This window comes from Callithrix jacchus, chromosome 6, assembly GCF_049354715.1.
Source record: "Callithrix jacchus isolate 240 chromosome 6, calJac240_pri, whole genome shotgun sequence".
NCBI lineage: Eukaryota > Metazoa > Chordata > Mammalia > Primates > Cebidae > Callithrix > Callithrix jacchus.
Genome location: NC_133507.1, coordinates 143,958,098 through 143,972,647, shown reverse-complemented (window position 1 = coordinate 143,972,647; position 14,550 = coordinate 143,958,098). Strand labels below are relative to the sequence as shown.

Below are 14,550 nucleotides of genomic sequence, written 5' to 3'. Positions count from 1 at the left end.
TCTGTAGAAGAAAAAGGAGTGATTCTGATTAAAGAAATTTGTTGGGTGTCAAACAAATCTGGGGGCAGAGAGGTTTTTTTTTGCAAAAGTGGCAGTCTTTCAAAGCCTTGAACCTCTTTCTGTTTCTTTTCTAAAGCAGCTTGTGAGCTGATTGCCAGAGCTTCAGAAGCCTCCGTGTTTATGAAGGCTCAAGAATGTTTATGATCATAAACAAGCCCATTTCAGCTACACCAGAATAACGGCTGTCCATTTGCAGGTTTCCATTCTGCCATATTAGGTTTTTGAGACGTTCTGCTCCTCAATGAAAACATTGCTGTTAATCCATTTGTTGAATCAATGCAGGCTGTACTTGACCTGCTACTTTTGGATTTTTCGAAGTCTGTGGTTGCTACACTTAAAGAGTATGAGGAGAGACCTGGTTTATGTCAGCTCCAGTCATAGCCTCTTGAGTTAGTTAAATTTGGAGAATTGTGAGAGAGACAATTGCTTGGCCAAAATCTCCTTTGTAAAGAAAGGGAGAATGAAGCAGCCAGTGACTGAATCTTACATCATGTCACTGAAAGGAGCCACAAGAAAACCTTGCCTGCTGAATTAATTATTTTTGTGTCTGCTGAGTGGATTTAAGTTGAAATTCTGTCAGCTGTGTTCTCCTGTACTTTGGAAAAATTAAATGCAATAACCTTATGTTTTCTTTTTTAGTCCCATTTGAATTCCTCTAGCTATTGAGTAGGAAAAAAAAAAAGAGCATTATTGCTTTGCCTATAACTAAGCAAGTAGGATAAAAAGTTTGTCTTTGTAGTCAGTAATACACAGAAAGTCCGTGCTGGATACTTCGTGGGGCCAATGGCCTGAATCCACCCTTTATATGTGGTTGGAATGCAATGCCAAGCTTTGAATTTATTATTGCATTTGCTAAATGGCAGTATCTTCAGAAATCTGAATACTTGCATATTTATTCAATTAGGGGCTGAATGTGTGCTTTGTACTACAGACACAGAAGACTTGATTCAGTCATTAGTTGTGTACTATTTGTGTGTGTGTGTTTTTATTTTTCCAAAGCATCTGTCTCTGTAAAACAGTCTGGGTTTCATCAGAGGTGTATATTTTTCAGTGTATGGTATAATATTTAAAAATTGCTCTTGACATTTAGCTTGAATTCAGTAAACTAGAGTCTCTGAGATTAGCGATTGCATTGTCCCTGCTGATCAATGGCATAGATGGCAAATTGGGAGATATTTGGACAGAGTGCACTTTGCAGAATCATGGGCTAGCATGTCTACATTGAAAGAAATATTTCTTAGCTGTGAGATGACTGTTTGGGTAACCTTTAGCACTGAACTCATGAAAGAAGCAAGGATTACTTAAATAAGTAACTCTTCTTTATTCTCATGAAAAAACTAATGTCTAATTTTGGGCAGCTTGCATTAAAAAAAGTCTGGCTAAACTATTGCATCCGTTCTAAGATTTCAAACTACCCGCTGTAGACATGATCCTCTATTTGAATCACTCTGTGCTTCTAGCTCAGTGTCAACCCTTCCATTCCAGGCAAAATTTCTTTTTTAGCCTCTAGTGATGCTACATTGTTATATTTATACCTTGTTAAAACATATACCAGACTCTATTCTATTATAATGTATCCACACCTCCACTGCCTTTGATTATAAGCTTCTGGAAGAATGATTCTATTTGAACACCCTGAAACCAGACCAAACCTTATGATAAAGGCTTGTTCCCCAAAGCAGCCTCTGTAGAACAGTGGTTTGATAGAAAAGTATTCTGAAGGAAATATTTGATAAAAGTCAGAAATTACATCCCTTTACCTTTCAGTGTCCCAGTGCACATTAGCCTACTAAAGGCTCTGACAACTCTTGCAGTATAGAAACATGTTTAACTTTGTTTAATTCAGTGTATTCGAATTGGATTATGGAGCCCTTCTGTTAAATACCAAACTATTGAGTTTTGAGGAACATTTTCTGGGATGTTCTGAATCATAGATAACCCAGGTGGAAACCCAACTCTTGATCCATTTGTTTCTAAAATAGTACCTTGATTTTTTTCCACAGGTGAATATTTCTTTCTCTTAATATTTGATGGTGTCTTCTACCTCAACAGTGTCAGCTCTCTGTGTAAGAACTTGGAGTAGGGGGAGACTAATTTGATATTTAGGATGAGACAGATAAGGCAGTAAAGGAAAAGAAATAATTCCTATCTAGTGAATTGATTGCAGTGTGGGTATAACTCATTGATCTAAAGACAGCCCCAATGTCTGAAGCACTAGAGTTCAAATTTATCGGCCACTTATTAGCTGTGCATTTTCACATAAACTGTTTAACTATCTCAGCTTCCATTGTACCTTCTTGTTCAACTGAGAAGATACTAAAAAGAGTGGTCTTGTAGACAGGCTGAGGAACATTAAGTGCTTTTTGATAAAAATACTAATGCTATTACAACAGGGCTTCATTATTGTTGAGTTAAAAATATCATGTATGGTCAAGTGCGGTGGCTCACACTTACATTTAGTACACCTATAATCTGAGTGCTTTAGCAGGTTGAGGCTGGATCACTGAGTCTAGAAATTTGAGACCAACCTGGGCAACACAGTGAGAACTGTCTCTACAAAAGATTCAAAAATTAGCTTGGAATGGTGGCCTGTACCTGTAGTTCCCAACTACTCAGGAGACTGAGGTGAGAGGATAGCTTAAGCCCAGGAGGTTGAGGTTGCAGTGAGCCATGATTGTGACATTGCACTCAGCCTGAGGGACAGAGTGAGAACCTGTTTCAGAAAAAAAAAAAAAAAATCATGTGAATCTCTGACAAAAAATATACTTTTTCTTGTCCATGAAAAATAAAGCAAACATGGAAACTGAGTGACATCGAAGTATTTCACTTAGACATTTCAAAGATCTAAAGATTCCTGTTGATGTCCATTCAGAATACAGTAATTCTAAGATGGCTGGGTAAGATAGTCTCCAGAAATATAATGTAGTAAGATTAATCTGTTTGAGAAATTCAGATCACAATAACATGAGAACCCACTACAATGAAAACTGAAGTTAACCATCCTACATTCCATGGGGCTAGGAGGAGGAAGGGGAGAGAGAGTTGTCCTATTGATTTTCTTTTTGTATTCTAGTTTTGACTTATTGAAATGTAATATCAACATGAACATATTTTTGAAAATATACTATCCATCTTCTATAACAACAGATACTGAGTAAATTAGAAGCATGATACTTGCCTCAAAGGCAGGGGAATCTGATATGTAGTGATGCTTCTCTCTCACCAGCCAAGGATAAAGGTAGCTAAAATATCATGTACCATCAAAAGGTTTTGGATTATAAGGGGCAATCTCAGTAATTTTGAGTTTATCACTTGAGGAGCATTTTTTTTTTTGGTAAAATAAAATCTTCGTAAATCACTAGATTACAAAGATTTTATTTTGCTAAGATCTGCAGGAGCAGACTTAGTTTATGTGGATCGAAGAACTACGTAAGTGAATTTACTGTAGGTTCTGTATGTTGCTAGCCTATATCAAGTTGCCTATGCAGTAGGAGACATAACCACTGCCCAAATTATGACCAGGAACACAAATTGTCAGGTGGAAAGGAGAACCCATCAAGATTATTGGTTCAGCATCCTTGCAGTTAGGTATGGGAGAGAATTAAGGTAGATGGGATTTTAGCTTAATGGTGTAGTAGTGCCTAGTTTCTGGAAGACTGTGTTCTCAGATGTTGTTTCATATTTGTGGAGATGGTACAAATTCCATTAACTTGATTACGTTTAATATTTTTTGAGACAGAATGTTACTCTGTCACCCAGGCTGGAGTGCAGTGGTGCAGTCACATCTCATTGCAGCCTTGACTTTCTGGGCTCAGGTGATTCTCTTACCTTAGCCTCCTAGTAGCTGGGACTACAACTGTATGCCACCACACCCAGTTAATTTTTTTGTAGAAACAGAGTTTTGCTGTATTGCCTAGGTTGGTCTTGAACTCCTGGGCTCAAGCAATCCTCTGGCCTCAGCCTCCCAAAATGCTGAGAGTACAGGCATGAGCCACTACACCTGGCCAAATTTCTTGAATTTTAAATGAATTCTTATTCTGCCTCACCACAGAGCCTATGAAACAGCCCAGAAAGTGTTTTCTAAAGATTAGGTTCATTCTTAGACTTTGGCAAACCTGTTCTCCATTTCCCCATGATCAACAGAAATACCTTTCCTGATGTCTGCTCAACAGTATCACAGGTAAATCAGTATCACTAGGTCTTCTCAGATGGTTCTTTTCTTTATCTTAAGGATGCACCTTCCTCACATGAGGAGAAGGGTAGGGAAATTTCTCTTCTTTAGTCTTCCGACATTTCATAGATGGAATCTTATGCTGTTGACTTTGGGTAGTCACAGAAATATTTCCTTATATCACACATAGTCTGGAAAAAAGAAGAAATCTCGTTGAGCTGGACAACTATTTTCTTCCTTTAGCAGATCAGAATGTCTGTCTTACATGTTGTTAGAGTGGTAGGTGGAGGGAAAACTTTTAGGGATATGGGAATATAGTATATATAGCTAAACATCCCTCTGCTTGGGAGAGGCAGAGTTGAAGCTCTTTTTGTTAAATGGCAGTATTTCTAGTTTATTATGAGTGATTTGTGAGTCTCAAGTGGAACTGTGCAGTTAAGGGTCAGCAAGATTTGCATTTATGAATGGTTGTTAGGGTGAATCAGCCCTGCATTTCCTTACATGGAAGTTTGGTTTACAGACAATTAGAGAGAACATTTTGAATGCTGTATCACTGAAGTACTGTGAGATGCCCAAACATAGAGCTTTTCTCTTTCTATATTTAGAATCCTGAGTCTCAAAGGGTCAATTAATATTTAGCAAACGTATCCTGGAGTAGTCATGAAATGAAACCAAGATACACATTTGATTTTCCACAGTCATGTTCTCAGACTGGATTTTGAAATGGTGACAGGTTTGAGCACACACCCTTTAGAGGGCTACTGTGGTTGTGAGAAATTTCCTGAAATGAGAAGACTTAACAGCAGGTAATGTCATTCCTCCCAGAAAGAGTTTGAAGCTCTCTGTGTTAAGTGATGAATGAGGGTATCTGACCCACATCTGTTTTACATTAGAATGGAACATTGCCCTGACATCCTCAGGAGCATTTGTCAAGATTCCCTGGACAGAGCTTCTGTAAATTACATGCTGCAAATGTGTCAGGGTCAGATAAGAGGATATCATTAACTCCCCCAAGTTTACTCAGGGCTCTGTCAGTCCTTTTTAATATGCTAAGGGCCAACAATTTTCCTTGAGCCGTTTTTGTTATATTTTTCATTGATAGAAGAAAAAAATATGTTTATTATACTCCCCCAATATTGCACATGTTCTTTTCCCATAAATCATATTAATTGTAGATGTGGTCACAAAGCATATTAAATGCAGGCATGCGTAAATGAATTAAAACATATGAGAATTTTATTATGCCCATGGTGGGTCTAACATAGTCAAATACCAGCAGTATTAACTGGCATACTTTTTCATTTAGGTGGAATGAGCTTTTTCTTAATGGGCTTTATCAATAATAGATGGACATGATACGGTTATTCATCATTGGCTAGAAGTAAACTAGAAGTAATTTTGGAGGGAAGGCTACAAGGCTGAAAAATGCTTTCTATCATACAAAACCATAATTCACAATGTTTTTTTAAAAAACAACCAAATGTGTGTATTAAATGTTAAATCAGAAGAACATCTGCCTAGTTAAGAGCAAGTATCTGTGGCTCCCCGGGAACTCATTTCTGTGCTCTCTGTCTAGATTTATATTTTAGTCGTCAGCCCCTAAAAAATGTTGCTATTCAATTGAACACTTAACTCTATGGAGCAACAGGTATTCAATGTAACTGATAAAAATAAGTCATTTCTGTGATGGGTCACAGGGCTGGAGATGAAACATATATGATCGCTTAGAGTTTAACTGAGATGATACTTACCACACTCTTTACGGTGAAAACTTGCAAACGCATGCCGCATGTGAAGCACACTTGTCTGGCCCTCACACTTTTTCATCATGCATGAAACACAGCTACTTCTAAAATGTAGGCTAAGGATTAAAATAAAACAGATAAAGACATACTTGGCTGGGCGTTTTACATGCACAGGTTTTCTATTTGGTTAGGTAAAGGTCAGTCATGGCCTTTCCCTAACTCTCAGGATGGGTGAGAAGGTCACCACACATAGCTTAAGAGAAACTTCTTGCCCCCAGGCAACTTCCCTCTTATAGCTTTCAAACAGACAGGACCCAAAATCTAATTATTTAGATGCTAATCAACTGCAGGATAATTCCTAAGGCATTTGAATCTGAGGACAACATTTTCAGGAAAGTCTCTGCTCTTTAAATTTAGGTTTGTAACCTCACAGATACAGTTCTGAAATTTAAGCATTAAATGACTCCAGTAACACCCATATTGGCAAAAAACACTTGGATAAACGTTTTAACGTTTTTGTTTCGTTCTGAAAGTAAATTATATTTAAATAAAAAAATATAGTCAGTAGACTTTTGGAGGAAAGGCAAGAAGGCTTAAAAAAAAACCTCTTTTTTTGTCATACAGAGCTGTAATTCACAACTTTAAAAAAAAGTGTGTATGTTAAATGTTAAATCAGAACATCTGACTACTTAAGAACAAGAAAGAAAATAAAAATGTGAACCAAGGATTCCTACTAAGGAAAAAATGCGCCTGGATGTATACCATAATTTACTAAATCATTTTAGATTTCTGATAAACTCTGGGCGCTTTCAACGGATGGGAAAACCTAATGTTTGTGCCAAGACAAATATTTTCCAGACATACCATTTTAAAGGTAAATCTTAATTTGGCCCATAGTTTTTTTCATCTTTTTTATTTAATCTTACAATAGGAAAATTAATTCAAGAGAAATATGGCATGGAGCAATTGTCAAGAGTTAGTTTTTCCTGAACCATATAATTTTCCAATCAAGATATAAACAACCTATTTGGAATTCTGCAACTTGAGAATGAATTTAAAGAGATCTTCAGAAAATGTCTCCCTAATAATGCAAAAGATGGAGGTACTGGTAGAAGAAGTGTGAACATAAATTCTGAAGCTTTGCATTTATTCTTAAAGGTTGTTCAAAAAACAATTTAGAAACAATATGTGGGAAACATTTTGGAGGTAGCAATTTAGAAATTTGCTTAGTAGATTTTTTTTTTTTTTAAGATGGCTCATAAAGCAAAGTAAAAAGAAAGAGATCTCCTTACTTTCTTTTCTAATGGGACAGAACAGAGATCTTTATTAAGCAAAATTCTTTCTGGTCATTGAGTCTCCTGAATTTACCTGGCATTTAATGAGTGTGGTCAGTGTTCAGAGACAGAACTGAGTAGCCTTGAATTTGTTTCTTTTTCTTCGAAATTGTCTGCAAAACCTAGGCAGCTGAGCTTCTCTCATACCCCAAATTAAAAAAACAATCAGGTAAAAAATGCCAGCCTTGTAGTAGAAATCGCTTACTAATGATTTAAAGGGAGGCCAAAAAAGTCCACTTTACAACAAATGAAGATTTTATTTTAGGCTTTGAAGTACTAATTCAGAGGAATCTCTAGGAAAAACATGCATAAAAGAAATTCTGACATTATTCTTAAAAAGAAAATGTGACTGGAAGACATTCCATAACCATATTGGATAAGTTCTAAGAAGTTCATTTACCAACTTCTTTGTGCACAGAAGGAAATTTCCATAGCTTCCCTTGAACCACATGAAACACTGCTTTTAAGGAAACATACATGAAAGTGTAATGGAACCCTTCCACAGAGATTTGAGGTTTTAAATTATGTGAAGGGAGAGTAATGCATTTTCTATTGATGTCCTCACTACCCCGTCAACACATATTTTGTAAAAATTTTAAAACAATAGGTTACTAAAATGGTGTATATTTCTCAAGTTTTCTCAGTGTGAAATATTGAAATAAATCACATTATAGTTATTTATTCATCTCAGTTTCAGATCAAATGTAGGAAAATGTTAGTGCTGTATTCCCCAGCCTTATAAGATTCTTGAGATTATGATTAAAATATGTAACCATTGCAGTAGAAATAACTTGTGGTGAATGTCTGTCTTGGGGGATCTATCAGGGAAGTCAAAGGAACAAAATATAACTGGTCTCTGGCCTTGTCTATTCCTTCATATCAGCCCCTGTAAGTATTGGGCTGCTGAGCTGAGCTATGTGGCTAAAGGAGACACCCTCATTAGCTTCCTGGGTGTGACAATAGTGGCACACAGCAAGACCCTGCAGGTGTCTTTCCTATTTGGGTCATGTTTTGGCATGTCTTAAGGCTACCGTGCCCTGGAACCTTTGAGGCACTATTTTTCTACTGCCCTAAAATATAGCCCTGCAGGCAGGGTATCTTCTCCATCCTTCAATAGATACACTTCAAGGTCTTAAAGTTAAATCATGTCCTAAAGTATTTTCTAATGCAGCAACTGCCAAAAGTTACTTCATGAGCGACTTTTGCTTATAGGAAGAACTTGTTTCTTCTCTTTTTAGGGTCTTCATAGGCACGCCCCCACCCCGCATCCTCCATAAACAAAATTATTGCTGTCTTCAAAGTTATGCAAACAAAAATGTATGGCAGGGGATTTTTTTTCAAAGTTTATCAGAAAAATGTACATATAGCTCATGGGAAAGTGTGCATGTTTTGAATAAAATTGTGCTCTGAGCTCATCAAGTATAACTGTATATAGAGCACTCCATTTCTCCCTTAAAGTGACATACCATTAACTGGATTTCAAGTAAGTATCTTCATGAAGGACACTCTTAATTTAAAGTTTGTTTTCCTTTTATTTAGTGCCACTGGATATCTTTCTTCTCTGGACTGATATAGTTACAAAATTGCTTTTTCTAAGCTTCTGGATTTTGATTAGCACAACTTGTTCATGGTAAAAGATTTGCCTTGTGTGATTATTCCCTTCCATTAAAAAAATCACATTTTTAAATGTTTTAATGTTCATGTCCATCTTCACCCATCAGGCTCACATACAAAAACATAGTCCTGATTTGAAAGGAGTGTGCTTGGCGCCAAACAACCTCTAACTTAAAGACTCTATTTCTTCTAATAGAGATGTCTAATTTGGGCTGAAATTACATAATTAACAAATTAGTTGTATCAACTGAAGTTCATGAACTGTCCAAGTATACACTGTAAAATCATCTATATAACCTCAAAGAAAGGCAAAAAGAATCCACATAGATGGATAACACATCCAGGAACTAATTTGAATGCAACTTAGGCTCAAGTTTTTAAAACAGTGAAATGAAGAAATTAACTTGCTTTAAACCATGCTGGGTAGAGCCTTCAAAGAACACACATTCTAGTGATTTTCCGTCTTCCTGAAATTGTCAGTCCTTTGATGCTTTATTTTGTGACCTTTCCCTTTCTCCAAATCCCCAACAAAACAAAACTAGGCTCTGCCACAAATGATGACTTTTTTAAAAAAAGAATCTGACTAATTTTTAGAAATTGTTAAGAAGGTATTTCACCACATATCTCAAGAAAATGTAGATTCCTAGGATGTCTTTCAAAATGTGAGCACTGCTGTGTTGCTTTCTTTGCCCACACGGGCCCACCTTCCCATGTGTGTGCTCAGAGAATAACTCAAATGAAAGAGCAACAACAAAGTGAAAAACAGGATTTCTGGGGAAGGAAGGGAGATCCATTCAAATGATCCATTAAAATGGAGGAAGAGCAGATAATTGATAATCCACAGAAAGTGAATCTCTCTTTCTCTCTCTGTCTTTTGGGACTAACTGAAGATGGATCAATTTAGAGCTTTAGTTCAAGATTTTGTGTAATCATAAGGATTATGCAAACCTTTCCCAAAGTAATTATGGGATCCCTGTTTTTGGAATCTGAGTTGGGATGCTTTCTGAGAAGCAAAACTAGACCCCCTTTTCACCCCCGACTGCCTAACCTGCCTCTCGGATTCCTGCCTTGCTGGATGGAACTCCTAGATCCAGGGTTTCATTGCCTGAATTAAGAGAGTTATTTTGCAGTTAGCACGAGGGCTTATAGTCAGGGTTTCGTTGTTATGTCTGCCCTCTTCTCTTTCTCTTATTTGTACACTTTAATCTCCATAGGCTTCAGACTTCCTAAAATAAAACAGGACTGTTATGGAAATGTTGTGTAATTGTTGGACCCTGCATTTAAATACTTTGTAAGTAGGTGTGTCTAACGGGGGGGGTTTCACCTGGCATTAGATTTCTTTTGCAATTGCTTTGAACCCTGCCACAGAAGGGTATGCAGTTTAGAAAGATCAATTCCTCTCTCGTGTGGCAGTTTTCCAGCTGCAAAATTAATTATCCACTTACTTTCACCACGAGGTGCTGTAAGGGTCAGGGATCTTGAGTTTGTGAAACACTTCACCATGCTGGTCTGAAAGTTGTTCTGTCACAGGATTTTTTTTTTCCCCAAGTTGTCTTACTCTCCAGGTATTTACAAAACTAAACTTTTAAAGAACACGTTTGCATTTCAGACTTGTTTTTCCTTTTAACACTTCACACACAGACACACACACACACACACACACACACACACACGTAAATGGTGGTTTAGAGAAGAAATAAAATAATAGGTAATGGAGACTTTTACTGAGAGAATCCTTTACAGATCATTTAATATGTGCATTTAATCGGTGCTTAATATGTGTTAAGCACTCACCACTGCTTTAGGTGCTGAGATGTAAAGATGAGTAGGTTCCTCCTCTCAAAGCTCTCACCCAAGCAGCTGATTTAACTAATGGATATACAGTGGAAGGGCTGAGCAGATTACCAGGGACCATCAGGGAGGGAGTAAATATTTCTAATTAACAAAGGATGGCCAAGATGAGGAAAGGGGTTTTCTTGAGAGGTAACACTATTAAAAAAAAGGTACAGAGGTCTCAAAGCACTGAAAAATAACTTGATTTGGATTCATTTATCTTTTTAAAAATATGCGCAGGTGACTATTTAAAAATCACATGTGAAACTTCTAGATATAATGTATGACTAGACATTTTTCTATATGAACAGGAACAATTTCTCCTTCTTTTCATCCCTTTTTCCCCCTTATTTGAAATTCCAGTCAAGATTTTATCACTGGGGACCTGGTGTAATCTCTCTCTCTCCTTCCTTCTTTCCTTTTTTTTCATCTTCTCCCTTCTTCTCCCTCCCCCTTTCCTTCTTCTGAAACTACAGTCAGATGTTATCATTAGGCATGATGTAATACCTCTGCTGCTTTGAATTGGGGTCACAGTCTCCTGGACAGCTCTTTAACAGATTTCCAAAGAAATAAAAATTGGACTGTCACGTTATTCTTTCAGCTGTAGGCTGCAATCTGGTTCTCTCTGCATTTTAACTTCTTCCCAATCTGGCTGTTTTTTTAGGTAATGGGACTCCTGACCAACCACGGTGGTGTACCTCATCAGCCCCAGACTGATTACGCGCTCTCGCCTCTCACCGGGGGCCTGGAACCCACCACCACCGTGTCGGCCAGCTGCAGTCAGAGACTAGACCATATGAAGAGCTTGGACAGCCTGCCAACATCTCAGTCCTACTGTCCACCCACCTATAGCACCACAGGCTACAGTATGGACCCTGTCACGGGCTACCAGTATGGGCAGTATGGACAAAGTAAGCCTTGGACTTTTTAGGGGGCAGTTACTCCTGGAAGGGAGAGAAACTCAACTCTTGCTTAAGAAAGGTGAATTAGAGGCATGGTTAAGCCTCACATGCCGGTATCAGTTTTTTTTTGCAAACCAGCTGACTGTTCCAGCAAGGGCTTCCTTGTATAATTATTTTCTTAACTGATGTCAACAACATCTTGTGGTTATTAATTGTTGAGACGTGAAACCTGATTGCCACTAGGTAAAACACAAGGGTTGGCCAAAATGAAATAATCCCTGACATTAGAAACACATGTTCTTAATGAGGTCAACTCCAGGATCATATGGGGGATAATCCCAGGGACACAGAGTTGTGTCAAACTTGTCTCAGGAATAAAAATATTAGTCTCAAGCCTTTGATACCACAGTATTAAATATGACATTGTCAGCCTGTAGCTGATCTTGCCCGACTGTGAATTGTCCCAGCATGATCTAAAAAGCTGCGTGTGTTTCCTTACAGGTGCCTTTCATTATCTCAAGCCAGATATCGCATAAGTGAACTGTCCACTTGGAGGTAAAACTGGCCCTGTTTCTGGTCTTCGCAGCCTAGACATGAAGAATCTGCTCAGAAAACAAAAAAATTTACCCTTTTGTTGGGGGGAGTCCCGATAAGAGACAAAGGAGAGTGATCGATTTTCTTTCTCCAGTAGTTGGTTTCAAATTCTTTTGAACAAGTTGGCCAAAAGCCGTGGAGAAGAGGAAGACCTGGAGCAATAAAAGACAGATGCAACATTTTAAGGCAATGGTTTCACATGCTTACATATCAAAATATCCCAGTTCTTCAGTGCTGATCATCAAGGAGCTAGGACATTCCATTTGCTTGTGTGCGAGCATGCGTGTGTGCGTGCGTGTGTGCGTGCGTGTGTGTGTGTGTGTGTGTGTGTACTGAGATTTACTGGGACTGGTTTGGGCAAGCAGACTGTTCTAAAATATAATAGGAGAATAAAGTACAACATGTTGATGTTTGGTGCTGACACTTCTATAACTTTAAAACTGCTCGCTTCATGAAGCAAGAACAGAGGAATCCTTGACTCTTACACACTGGAAGTTGACATAATAATAAATGCCACCATTTTTAGGAAGCTAGGCTAGCTGTAAGGACCTCCTAAGTAAATTATTTGTTATTGTATCCTCATTTTAATCTAGTTGTCAGTAAATGTCCCGGACACACCTTGCTAACAGGACATGGGCTACCAGGAGGAAAAGCTTGTTTCCTTTTCTGGTGCGGGGAGAAGTGTCTGACATTTTTCCAGTTCATATTTATTTGGCAGCCCACCTGGGTTGGAGGAAGGGCATGGTGGAGAGAAAGTGACACGCATTCACATATCTGCTTATCAGTGTGCAATACTGTGTACCTCATGGATGCTTTGGCAATGGCCACGGCGATAAAAACAAAACCAGAACTATATTTTTGCAGGTGCTTGTATTTTCACAGTCCATAATTCATAGTGATAGAGTGCAGTGATATTTGCCATTTACCAGACAACCAACACCCGGCTTTCTCCTTTTGATTAGAGACCAGATCAGATAATTATGCTTTTAAACTGATTACGTTTACATTCTTCTCTTTTCTATGAAAGGCAGGGCAAGAACAGAAATGTTCACATGGCTCTCATGTATTTTTAAATTATACAATGATATCCAATATTAAAAGATTATAGGAACTGAGGTTTACATACGTTTGTGTGGTGACATTTTAGAATGTCAATAAATTTGTTTTTTGAAATGTTGAGGGAACAAGAAGGTGGAAGGCAGTGTTATTTATTTCTTTCTATTCTCGGAACCATGAATGAGGTAGGCACAGATACATTCCTTTCAGAGTTAAGAACTATGACGTAGTGAGTTAGTGAGACTAGATGTAGTACCGAGTTTAGTTCATGCATTCGTCTTAGGGCTGATGAACAAGAGAAATACTATCTTTGTGTTGCAGCCTCAACCAACAACAATGTGTTGTAAAAATGTCTTTCTTGTAAAAAGCGCAGTAAATATTTACTATTTATAATGAATAAACAGTTATGAAAACTTGCCCAATACTGCTTTTTTGGGGGAACCGGTGAACGTAGTATAAATGAAACCTTGGCAATGGGGAGCCCAATGTACATGCACTTCACTGCTAATGGAACCTTTCTATGAGAATATACTGCAGACAAAAAAGGTTACACAACCCACAGTTGTATTCGCTTGAAGCAGCTTGGTTGAACACACTTTTGAGGATTGAAGTTTATGTTTTTATCAGCGTAGCATCTAGAAAACCTCTTCAGTTTAGTTTCTTTCATCTCTCTTTGATTCTCTGAGAGTTACCCAATCCCTTTACTGTCTCTTAGAGATACGTTTTCCCTGGAGTACCAGACTCCATCTTCGTCTCTAAGTCATCTGTCTCCACTGGAATTTTTGTTTAAAACTCTCATACTTTATTCATTTTATTTTAGCAGCCTACTTTATTCTTCATGAACGATATTATTGTTTACTTCATTCTTTCTTCCTTTCTTCCTTCTCCTTCCCTCCCTCTCCTGATCCCTTCTTCTCTCTCTCTCCCTTCTTCCTGAAAGTAAACAATGAGAGTCCAAATGTGCCAGGCATGGTGATTGGCACTTGCATTATAGCAGTACTTGTAGCCCAGTGGAGAAGGCAGAGGAATGAATGCATAGTTTCAATAAAGTGTGAGGACTGTTATTTTAGAAGGAATAATCATAAACCCTTTGAAGCTCTTACTTGCATTAACATTTATTACTCTCCTTATCTCACATGCAGCAAGTGATGTCATTACCATTTCTCTTGGATGGGTGAGAAAACTGAGGCTCAGTGAACTTACATGAATCACTCAGTGGCAGAGCTAGGATTTGAACCTAG

At 37.9% G+C, this 14,550-nt stretch overlaps 1 protein-coding gene across 2 annotated transcripts in view; it reads left to right on the top strand.

Moving 5' to 3' along the window:
* PAX3 (paired box 3) overlaps window positions 1-13,725 on the top strand; it is a 99,705-nt gene extending 85,980 nt beyond the window's left edge. For both annotated transcript variants that reach the window (XM_002749828.7, XM_008999566.5), the window contains exons 8-9: window positions 11,422-11,668; window positions 12,161-13,725. In XM_002749828.7, the coding sequence (XP_002749874.2) occupies window positions 11,422-11,668; window positions 12,161-12,195 (282 nt within the window). In that variant the 3' untranslated portion in view covers window positions 12,196-13,725. The remainder of the gene's footprint in view (window positions 1-11,421; window positions 11,669-12,160) is intronic.
* The last annotated feature ends 825 nt before the right edge of the window (window positions 13,726-14,550 follow it).